At 41.8% G+C, this 12,451-nt stretch overlaps 1 protein-coding gene across 2 annotated transcripts in view; it reads left to right on the forward strand.

Annotated features, from left to right (window-relative positions):
* The window catches only part of nbas (NBAS subunit of NRZ tethering complex), a 248,466-nt gene that overhangs the window by 30,768 nt on the left and 205,247 nt on the right, over window positions 1-12,451 (forward strand). For both annotated transcript variants that reach the window (XM_078541594.1, XM_078541595.1), the window contains exons 12-15: window positions 1,893-2,021; window positions 7,187-7,250; window positions 7,790-7,983; window positions 11,480-11,737. In XM_078541594.1, coding sequence (XP_078397720.1) covers window positions 1,893-2,021; window positions 7,187-7,250; window positions 7,790-7,983; window positions 11,480-11,737 — 645 coding nt within the window. The remainder of the gene's footprint in view (window positions 1-1,892; window positions 2,022-7,186; window positions 7,251-7,789; window positions 7,984-11,479; window positions 11,738-12,451) is intronic.

Raw genomic sequence — 12,451 nt, forward strand, 5'->3', positions numbered from 1 at the left:
TGTAAAGCGGACAGCAACTTCTGCCATCCCTACATGCAATTAAACACAAATCAGGAAATTGCTGCTCCTGCAGAAGACTCACTATAACGATATCTCCCTAAGAGTTCACCATTGAAATGCACAAAGAGCATGAAATTGCTGTACTTATGTGATAGATACACTTCAGACATACCAGAGGAATTTGGGGCTTGTCCATTCCAGTATACTATATGTTCCACTATACCATAATGAATACTATATATTCAATAGTATATTTTTAAATGCCGTGAAAGTGTTATTTATTGCCAAATGAACTCTGTCACTGAAAATTTTCTTTTACAAATATGGAATGTAATGCCCTCAGATTCCTATTGTTCAAAATTGTTTTTTTTACTTTATCTTTTGGTCTCTGTTGGATCCTGGTCACTAGTTTAGTTGACTAATGGTTCTGGGTTGCATGCTTGTTTTGGGATGACTGAGTTGGTACCATAGACAGAGCAGATCAGCAGACAATTCTAATGTAGAACACGTTCTATTTATTTACAAAGGAACTCAGCAGCTGCACTTGTGTACTTACAGCTAAAACCCTGTCAGTACATTACAGACTCCTACCCTAGACTACTAACTGCAGACTACTAAGATAGCCTGTGCTACTCTTTCAATGGATAATAAGATCATGTGATCTCTTATAACATTCTTCTTAAAGGTATATTACACATCAGATTACCACAGTCTCTTTTATCTTTCTCACTTGACCCCATCTGACTTCCATTTTGTCATGAAGAGATTATTGTCTATAATGTTCTTGGAAATTATTTTTAAAAAATAGAGTTCTAGTGGGGTCTGTGTCTATGTGTGCGTCTGTGTGTGCCTTAATTGGATTAAAGCCAGCTGGTCTAGAGGCTTTGATGTATTGAAAGAGGTAGGTTTGAAATGGTAATTAGATAACATGGGCCAGAAATTTCCACCCATTGGTGGGGTTGTGCGGGGGCGGGCGCAAACCCAGTCGGCGCTTCCGATCGGGGACGCGCCACCGTTTTATGTGGATGGGGCAATTAAGTCCCGCCCAGCGTGATGCTCGCCCGGAAGTGCTGAATGCTCCCTGTGTGGGTGGGGGTGGAATACTCTGAGAGATTCCCTGTGCTCTTTCTATTTCTATTAGTATTATTTTTAAAATTTATTTCCATTCATTGTTTTATCCCCACCTTTTGGCCTATTTCGATCTTTTCTCCCACACCGTCCCCTCCCCACACCCCACCCCCACTAGGGCCATCTGTCACTCGCTCATCCTGCTTTCTACTCTTAATGTCACCATTAGCACCTCCTTTAGCCAGTATCACCACCGCCAACACCCCTTTGACCTTTCGTTTATGACATCTTTTGCAATCTCTCCTTTGCCTCCACCTATCACTGGCCCTCTATCCAGCTTCACCTGTCCCACCCCCCCTTAAACAGTATCTATTTCACCACATTTTTACTTCTATTTAGTTCTGAAAAAGAGTCATACGGACTCAAAACATTAATTCTTGTCTCTCTCTCCACAGATGCTGTCAGACCTGCTGAGTTTTTCCAGCAATTTTTGTCTTTGTTTCAGATTTCCAGCATCCACGCTATTTTGCTTTTATCTTAATTACCTTAATGTTTGCCTTTTCTATCAAACAAAATAACAGCGTGGGTGATTGGGCAGCTTCTTTTATTGACTACAATAGACTGCATTGACTTGTATTTTTCTAACATGTGGGTCACCTGTGGTGCTCTCAGGTACTTGAAAAATAAAATTAATAGTTTCATAAAACTTATGTTGAGGATATATTGATGCAAGTGTATTCAGAATATGAGCAGTATTTTTCCTTGTCTGGTATTGTGCGACAGTATTATTCACTATTTTTTGTTGCATGTGTCCTGTTTTGCAGGATGGGGTTTTCAAAATGAGTTTGTCTCCTGATGGAACACTCCTGGCTGTCATCCATTTCTCTGGACAGTTGACTTTATGGGAGCTTCCTTCCCTGAGGCAACAGAAAGAATGGAGACAAGATGTACAGGTGAAATTTGCATTCTTTCTTTTTAATACACAGAATATATAAACTGAGCTCCATGATACGTTGCTTTTAGGCGAAACAACGCAGATGTAAACACAGAAGGAGGTCATTCAGTCCATCAAGTCCATGCTGACTCTCTCTTTAGAGCAAATGAATCAAACTTGTTCCTCCACTCTATGTCCATAGCACTGTAAGTTGATTTCCCTCAAGTGCCCGTCCAATTTCCTTCTGAAATCATCGATCGTCTCCGCTTCCAACACTCTTGTGGGTAGCAAGTTCCAGCTCATTACCACTCACTGCGTTCTTCCTCACATTGCCCCCTCCCCCCTGCATCTCTTGCCCAAAACCTTAAATCTTTGTCCCCTAGTCCTTGTACAAATCATAATGATGGAGAGCTTAAAACAAAAATTGAAATTTTTTTTTAAACGTTGTGTCTCTCTCTTTCTGGCTGTCCAGTGCCGTTTTCTCTCCTACACACTGTTATAGCACATTTACACTGTTATAGCACATTGTAAGTTTCTGTGTCCAGTTGAAAAAATTATGTCTTGTGCAGTCCTTTGGATTGCTTGAAGGCCACAATCATCTGGAAAGGAGTTGGGGGGGGGAAAGAAATATCTAAGTAAATATGTGAAATAATAATCATGAGAGCTTTTTACCTATCGCCAAATCAGCAAGAGAGAGAGCACGAGCGAGCAAGAGAGAGAGCACGAGCGAGCAAGAGAGAGAGCACGAGCGAGCAAGAGAGAGAGTACGAGCGAGCAAGAGAGAGAGCAGGAGCGAGACAGAGAGAGAGAGCAGGAGCGAGACAGAGAGATAGAGCAGGAGCGAAACAGAGAGAGAGAGCAGGAGCGAGACAGAGAGAGAGAGCAGGAGCGAGACAGAGAGAGAGAGCAGGAGCAAGACAGAGAGAGAGAGCAGGAGCGAGACAGAGAGAGAGAGCAGGAGCGAGACAGAGAGAGAGAGCAGGAGCGAGACAGAGAGAGAGAGCAGGAGCGAGACAGAGAGAGAGAGCAGGAGCGAGACAGAGAGAGAGAGCAGGAGCGAGACAGAGAGAGAGAGCAGGAGCGAGACAGAGAGAGAGAGCAGGAGCGAGACAGAGAGAGAGAGCAGGAGCGAGAGAGTGAGAGAGAGAGAGAAAGCAGGAGCGAGAGAGAGAGAGAAAGCAGGAGCGAGAGAGAGAGAGAAAGCAGGAGCGAGAAAGAGAGAGAGAGAGCAGGAGCGAGAAAGAGAGAGAGAGAGCAGGAGCGAGAAAGAGAGAGAGAGAGCAGGAGTGAGACAGAGAGAGAGCAGGAGTGAGAGAGAGAGAGAGAGCAGGAGCGAGAGAGAGAGAGAGAGCAGGAGCGAGAGAGAGAGAGAGCAGGAGAGAGAGAGAGAGCAGGAGCGAGACAGAGATAGAGAGCAGGAGCGAGAAAGAGAGAGCAGGAGCGAGAGAGAGAGAGAGAGAGCAGGAGCGAGACAGAGACAGAGAGAGAGCAGGAGCGAGACAGAGACAGAGAGAGAGCAGGAGCGAGACAGAGAGAGAGCAGGAGCGAGACAGAGAGAGAGCAGGAGCGAGACAGAGACAGAGAGAGAGAGAGAGCAGGAGCGAGACAGAGACAGAGAGAGAGAGAGAGAGCAGGAGCGAGACAGAGAGAGAGCAGGAGCGAGACAGAGAGAGAGAGAGCAGGAGCGAGACAGAGAGAGAGAGAGAGAGCAGGAGCGAGACAGAGAGAGAGAGAGAGAGCAGGAGCGAGACAGAGAGAGAGAGAGAGAGCAGGAGCGAGACAGAGAGAGAGAGAGAGAGCAGGAGCGAGACAGAGAGAGAGAGAGCAGGAGCGAGAGAGAGAGAGCAGGAGCGAGACAGAGAGAGAGAGAGGGAGGGCGGGCGCGAGAGGGAGGGCGGGCGCGAGAGGGAGGGCGGGCGCGAGAGGGAGGGCGAGCACGGTCGAGAGAGCACGGCTAAGCGAGCGAGAGCCCGGGCGAGTGAGAGAGAGAGAGAGCACAGGTCCAAGGAAGGAACGGGAATGAAGAGGCATGATGAGAGTGAGAGGGAGGGAGGGGGAGGGAGAGGGAGAGTGAAAAAGTTTGGGAATGACATCAGAAGAGATCAATAAAGATATAAGAACATTTAAGATATAAAAAAGGGAGATAATTGATGAACTAATCAAACTTAGAGAAGACTGCATCCATGCATATTAAAAGAAGTTGGGGAAGACATGGCAGAGGCACTATTACATTTACATAAAAAATCATTAAGAAGGGGAATAATGTCAGAGTGCAGGAAGGTGGCTAATGTGATTCCCATACTTATAAAGGAAGATAGGATAGATATAGGGAACTATAGACTAATTAGCGTAGTAGTGATGGCAGGAAACTTCATGGAATTCTTACTCAAACATGTAATAGTCTAAAATCTGAAAATATAGTACAGAATATTTAGTATGGATTTCTAAAGGGTTAGGTATGCTTCATCAACCTTATTGAATTCTCAGAAGTAACAGGGTAATGCAGTAGACGCGATATGTCTGGATTTTCACAAGGCCTTCAAGGCACCCTATTGTAGATTTGTGATTTACGTCGGAATATGTGGAATCAGGAAACAGGTAGCAGAATGGATAGCAAGCTGGTTACAAAAAAGATAAACAGTGTAGGGATTAAAGGTAGTTACTCAGACTGGCAGAGGTGGGAAGTGCTGTTTCACAAAGAGCGATGCTGGGAATAATAATTTTATGCATTGTCAGATAGGTGTCAGTGTTGTACCTGTACCAGAACAGCTTAGCTAGGGGTGTGGCTTGTTTTGGAGCACAAGTCTTCAATACTGTTGCCAGGATATTGTCAGGGCTGATGTTGCATAAATTAAGGTTAAATGTCTACAGGTTGGGAGGTGAGGGGGCACTCATTGTATGTGGTCCCATGTTGTAACTTCACCAGGTTGGCACCTCACTTTTAGATATGCCTGGTGCTGCTGCTGGCATGCTGTATTGCACTCCTTTCTTGGTGGCAATGGTAGAATGAGGGACCATGAGGCTGCAGATTGTGGATACAATTCTGCTGCTACTGATGGCCCACGAACCCTTATGGAAGCCCTGTTTTGAGGTGGTAGATCTGTTTTGAATCTATCCTATTTAGCATGATGGTAGTGCCACACGACACAATGAATGATATCTTCAGTGTGAAGATGCAACTTTGTCTCCAGAAGGACTGTGCGGTGGTCACTGCTGCCAGTACTGTCCTGGACGGATGCACCTGTGACAGGTAGATTAGTGAGTATTGCTGAAAAAAAGAGAGATGTCTAAGCTTGTCATGCACTCATCAGGACACCTTGTAAGAGTACCAATATAAGGGGAAAACAACTATTTATACTGTATGTGAAGAGAGTGCTGATTGGTTAGCAGGTGGCATTGCCATGGAGAATGCACCAGTGATGGCGACTGTCAGTTAACTGCCAAACACTATTCGAAATTTAAACCAGTCAACTTGACCCTGATTGGTTAAGACATATACTTTGGCTCTAAAGTGCTTTGAGACATCCATTGGTCATGAAAAGCGCTTTAGCAAGAAAAGCAAGTCTTTCTTTTTTGTTAACTCTGGTGAGTAAGTAAGAGAAAGCAACAGATGGAGAAACTTTCCAATAACAATAGGATACATAAATGTGAAAGGATTATTTGCTTGCATGGAAGGTAAACAATAACCAGGCCTGGATTAGCCAAAAGGCCTGATTTTGTGTTGTAGCTTTTATATATTTCTTTCTAACTACAAATGCAATAGGACTGTGGGCATAATTAACATTGAAAAGTCCATAGGAAGCATTTACAGGGGGTATTGCATACTGAATTTAATAATATGCATTTATAATGCTGCTTCTATTTTTAAAAATTATTCCTTGTGCTCTTAGAATGCACTTAAGTTACCTCACTACTGTTTCCTTGATTACAGCTATGTCTTCTTCACCACCTAACTTTGAAGTCGGGCATTGTAGCAGCCAATCTTTCTCTAATTTCTGGCTGTCCCCACTATTGTTCTGGTCACTGACCCTCTACTTCCTTCTCCACCCATTCAATGATCATCAGTTAGTTAATGGAGTGTGTTATATTGGTGGACAATGGACTATATAGGTTAGGTGGAAAGTAACAATAATTCTCTGCTTCATCAGTCACAGCAACAATTGCCAATGCTGAACATTTTGAACACATTTGACCCCTAAACTCTGGAGATTTAGTAGCCATAACTATCCAACAGATTAGCTGTAGTACGGGTAACTGGCATACAACCTAAGTGCTGTCTGACAATATGGTATTTTTTTCTTTAACAGATTAGGGCTCTATTACCTGAAATTTGACGTGTCATGGTTTGAGTTTCCTTACTATGTGTGTTGCAGTTTTTCAGATCTGTAAATTTTTAAGGCATTGGGAAAATGTACCATTAGGGGGAAAATTTGTCAACTGGAAGAGTTCAGATTATCAGATAATTGACTCTGGTGATACAGTGCAAACCGAGAAGGTGATGGCAATACACTTCAGCCCTTATGAAGAGAAAAGTCCAGTTATATTTTTAATTTTGACTTATCTAAGATCGTAACTGACAAATACATTTCCAAACTTGCAGTTTCTTTTAATTTATATCCCATTTGATGATATATTGGTTTTGTGACACTTAAGCCAAAGTGTAGAACTAATATATGCAAATTGTCTCTACCTTTATTTTTAATCAAGAAAAATTTGCAGCATGTTATCTTCATGAACCACTTCTGAAAACATTTAATTGATTGCTGTAAAGTTACAAACTCCCAATTATTTTTTAATGCAATAGCATATATTTGAATTCAGGGGTTATTTAACATTAAACAACTCATGTGGCTATGCAATATATAGGATCCATTGATCCCTTGTATCTCAGTTAAAACTGGGTTTCCTTGCCTCCACCGTTAATCTCTGCATTAGTTAATACAACAAATTCAGACCACTTCATGTTATCCAAGAAACAATTCCATTCTCAGTTTAGGTACAATGGCTATTAAATAGCTCAGTAACTCTTGGGTCTGTGCTTATGTATTTATTACTATACAAAATTATTATCTTCTAAGCTTTGGTCTCCTTTTCCTGTTTTTATGATTTGTTCCCTGGTATAAAACTTTTCTTGTATGAACATTTATGTTTGGATCATACAAATATGCATACTTTTTATTCTAGGATGGATTTGATGCCATTAATCCTGAGTGGGCGAAATCAGTGGAGAAAAGGAAGAAAATAAAAGGTATGAAATGTCCTAAATAATGGAGTAGTTTCTGTCTGATTTTTTTGTAGGGATTTATTTTTGTTTTTTTAAAAATCGAATTCTGGGAAATCGCTTTTAAACGGATAGCTCATCTTTTTCCCTTCTCTTGCTGTTTTAAAGTATAGTTTGAGCATACTGCATTCAACCAAAAGAAAACCCATGCACAAATTCTTTGTTTAAGCAATGTGTGTAATTTGAAAGAGGTTGGACAGCAAGATGAAAGGACCTCCAATAAAAGAGTGCAGTAGGATCGAAATATTAATAAAACAAAAAGCAAAATAATTGCAGATGTTGGAAATCTGAAATAAAAAGAAAATGCTGGAAGCATTGGCAGGTCAGGCAGCATCTCTTGATGGATTCTGCCTTTGACGCTGCCTTACCTACTAAGCATTTTCAACATTAAATTTCCTTTGCTTGTACAGGTATTTAGAATATGTTTAATCTTGTCTGACTGGATTACATTGTTGTTGTGTTGAATAATCTTGGAACATCATTATATATCATTTCTTGTCCTTCAGACAGATCATCATTTTATCCCCTGTGTGATGTAAACTGGTGGGCTGACAATGCAATCATTCTGGCTCGCTGTTCTGGTGCTTTAACTGTATCATCTGTGAGGACATTGAAAAACCTGCTTGGTCAGTCTTGTGAATGGTTTGAGCCTTCACCTCAAGTCAGCGCTGCCCATGATGGAAGCTTTATGAGTTTAGAGGTACTGAATGTGAAACTTCTTGTGCTAGATTAAATGCCCATTCTCACTGAAAATTGTAGGTTTACAATTAATAACTTGTATGTTTTGCTATTTTAACTTACACACCTTTGATCACATTTTTAGCATATTTGAGGCTTTGTATATTGTCAACACATCTAATTTTCCCTCCCCATCTTACTCAAGACATAAATATAGTGCAACAAAAAAATAATTACAGTTCACGCCCCTTGACATGAAAATAATAGCATACTCTCGCAGCGGTTCTTTCTTCATTCCTCCAACTTCCATTTTCATTGAGATGGACAGTGAAGCCCATTTCAAGAAGACTAAAAATGTCAAAGATAGGGAAAGTTTCATTGACCCTGTCCATCTAACACACTTATCTCTGCTGGCTGAGTGTCTAGTTATATCTTGAATTATCCACTTTATCCCAATGCTGCAAATCCCACGTCTCTTCATTGTCTCAGTGTTGATTCAATGCCTCCAATGTATGCCTCTGCTGGTCATTTTTAATTTCTATAAACAGCACTTTTGCATTTGTTGGTATTAAAATCCTGCTTTTTCTAACCTTGTTGACTTACACTGATTTGCTGTTCACCAACATGTTAAATGATCCTTGTCCTTATTTACAAACTCCTTCATAACTTAACACTATCCAACCTTCTTGATGTTTTCAGGTCACGTATGCTCTTTGGTCTTCTGATTCTGGCCTTATCAACAATGATGTTCCACCATTACAGATGTCTTGGCTGTGCTCTCTGGACCCCTTTTAACCCCCACCCCTTGCTAAAGACTTCTACTTGCCCTTTCCCTCATTTAAAAGTCTCCTTAAAATCCATCTGTTTGATCAATCCTTTGACCACCTGTTAATTGCCCACCAAAATCATAAGAAATAGGGGCAGGAGTAAGCCATTCAGCCCATCGAGCCTGCTCCACCATTCAGTAAAATCATGGCTGACATGATTGTGGACTTAACTCCACTTTCCTGCCTGTCCCCCATAACCCTTGACTCCCTTATAGATCAAAAATCCGTCTAACCCAGTCTTGAATATATTCAATGACCAAGCCTCCATTGCTCTCTGGAAGAGAATTCTAAAGACTAATGACCCTCAGAGAAAAGAAATTCATCCTCATATTTGTATTAAATGGCAAACCCTTTACTTTTAAACTGTGCTCCCTAGTCCTAGAATCCCCCAGGAGGGGAAACATCCTCTTAATTGTCAAGCACCCTCAGAAACTTCAATAAGAGCACCTCTCATTCTTCTAAACTCCAATGGATATAGGCTCAACGTTTCCTCATAAGACAACCCCTTCATCCTAGGAATAATCTTAGTGAACCTTCTCAAAACTGCTTCCAATGCACACACGTCCCTCCTTAAGTACGGAGACCAAAACTGTACATGGTGCCCTGTACAGTTGTAGCAAGATGTCATGGAAGAGATATGTGTATAATGTTATTGGAAATTATTTTTGAATTGGAATTGTAGTAGGGTCTGTGTCTATGGGCAGGATCTTCCGGTTGGCGAGCAGGGGCAGGGCCCGCTCGCCGACGCATAAAATGAGACGGGATGATATCGGGTGGAACTCCCGACGTCACCCAGCGTCATTTCCAGTTTCAGGTCGGAGGGGGCGCAGCCGAGTCAGCTGCGTGCCCGCCGACCTGTCAACGGCCTATTAAGGCCATTGAAAAACTAATTAAGGTCGTTAATAGACCTGCCCACTCAACCTTAACGCTGGCGGGCAGGCCGGGAGCCCTGGCAGGCTTCGGAAAAAGCATGAAACCTCATCCACGGACGGGATGAGGTTTCATGAGAGTATTTCAATTTTTATTAAAGATTTCAATAAAAGTTATGGACATGCCCCAACTCATGTGACAGTGTCACATGAGGGGGCATGTCTGGGAAATTTTTTTATCATTTGTATTACAAATTTTAAATCGGAGCCAATCTCCCTGAAGCAGCACTTAGCCTCGGAGATCTGTGCGCTCTTTCGCGCACATGCGCAAAAGAGGGCACTCCCAACTGAGGGAATCCCCCCCACCCGCACAGGGAGCGCACAGCGCTTTCGAGTGGACGTCACGCTGGACGGGCCTTAATTGGCCCACCCACGTAAAATGGCGGCACGCCCCCAATTGGGGGCGCCGATCGGAGGTGCACCCGCTCCCGCACTCCCCATCACCCCCCCCTGCCTGATAGTATTATGATTTTCTAAATGTCCTGCAACTATCTCCTTAATAATTGATTCTAGCATTTTCCCAATGAAGATGTTAGACTAACTGGCCTATAGTTTCCTGCTTTCTGTATCCATCCTTTCTTGAATACTGGTGCTAAATTTGTGGTTTTCCAATCCGCTGGGACTTTTCTAGAATCTAGGGAATTTTGGAAGATTATGACCAATGCACCCAATATCTCTGTAGCTGTTTCCTTTAAGACCCTAGGATGCGGGGCATCAGGTCCAGGGTACTTGTCAACCTTTAATCCCATTGGTTTTCCTAGTGATTGTAATTGTTTTAAGTTCCTCCCTCCCTTTTCCCCTTGTTTTTTTTTTAACCATTCTTGGGATGCGTTTTGTGTCTGTTACTGTGAGAACAGATACAGCATAGTCTACCATTTCCTTGTTTCCCAGTATTAATTCCCCAGTCTCACCCTGTTATGGGTCCAATGCTCACTTTCGCTATTCTCCTCCTTTTCATATAATTGTAGAAACCTTTACTGTCTTGGTATCCCTTCCTTTCTCCTGTGAAGGTGAAGCCACTTAGGATGTTCTTCTGCGTAATGTTCAATAGAAATGCAAGTTGCCGTTTATGACATTCAGCTTATTTATTAGAAGATATGGGAAAAAATACCAACTACTCAACAAATGCTGACAATTTTGATTACTGTGTAAAATTATACGTATTGAATGGAAAAAATTCTCCTACCTCACAGGACAGGGACTCCATACAGACTGTTTAATATTTATGAAGGATCATAATCTTGTTTCTGAAATTGCTCCGCAATCTGCGATTCCCTTTCTTTTCCTGGACATTGTCCCTTCTCTGCTCCTCTGCCCCTTCCTGCATAAATTAGCAATTCTTTTTCTCCTTCATATTTGAGCAGGTTTTATTGAAAGGAACTAGAAATTTAAATGAGCAGGAGGCAGGTTTGTCACACAATTGAGGCTATGGCTTTAATTTTAATTAATAATGTCATTTTTAAAAAAATCTGAGGTTAGCAAAAACTTGGTGTTCTTTAGCAGAATGTATGGTTCAACTTCATTGTCAGACCTCAAACTCCTTCCAAACCCAAACTTAAATGACTTATAAATAATAAAAACAGAAAATGCTGGAAAAGCTCTGCAGGTCTGGCAGCATCTGTAGAGAGAGAAACAGAGTTAATGTTTTGAGTCCGTGTGACTCTTCTTCAGATCTATAAGTAATGCCTGTTCGGCTAATTGCCTTCACAAAAGACGATCCTTTGAACCTATAAAAGTCATGTTACATTTTTCTTTTTTTTAGTGTGAAGTAAAGGTAGCTTACAAGAGGCATCGTTTGGAAGCTAATTCATTAGACGATGACGAAGGTGAGGAGGATTCTGACTCGGATGACGAATCCTCTGCCAAAGCTCGATATTTTGGTTATGTGAAGCAAGGCTTGTATTACTTGACAGAAATGGAGCGCTTTGCTCCCCCTCGAAAGCGACCACGAACAATCACTAAAACTTACAGGCTAGTAAGTTTGAGGTCTACCACTCCAGAGGAGCTCTATCAAAGAAAGGTCAGTATATATTTAGCCTCAGGTACTTTTCTCATGCTTAGCACTGAAAACAATCCCACAAGAAAATCCTTTTACTTTATTAGACTATTATATGTCTAATGATAACTTGGTGGTTGTAGTGAACCTAGGGGTTGAAAGAAGCCATTGTCAGTGTAGTCAGTTTACTGAATAAATACATTTCCTCATGTAAATTCCTTGACTTTGGACAGCAGCATGTTAAACTTCCTCTCAGACCTTACTCTACACTATGAACTGATGAATGAATGCATTAATTAGATGAATGTAAATGAACGTGCATTAAATGAATGTAGTAATCAGATCTTCCGACAGGGAAATGCTATAGCATTTTAGTTTTAGGTCTCCCAATTCCGTCTGGCAGGGAAACTCATATGTTTTAACCTATTCCATTTCTCTGCTTCCCACTTTGCGATAAATAATATCAATTCAAAGTATGATATGAAAATAATGGCATAATATGACTTAAAATTTGGGACTGAGCTATTATAATTATATATTTCACGTGTCCTCTAATGCTGCGTCAGCTTAAGACTCCTCCGGAGGTCCCCAGCATCACAGATGCCAGTCTTCAGCCAACTGGATTCACTCCACGTGATATCAAGAAACGGCTGAAGGCACTGGATACTGCAAAGGCTTTGGGTCCTGACAATATTCTAGCAATAGTACTGAAGACTTGTGTTCCAGAACTTGCCGCGC

Source organism: Cetorhinus maximus, chromosome 5, assembly GCF_964194155.1.
Source record: "Cetorhinus maximus chromosome 5, sCetMax3.hap1.1, whole genome shotgun sequence".
NCBI classification, from domain to species: domain Eukaryota; kingdom Metazoa; phylum Chordata; class Chondrichthyes; order Lamniformes; family Cetorhinidae; genus Cetorhinus; species Cetorhinus maximus.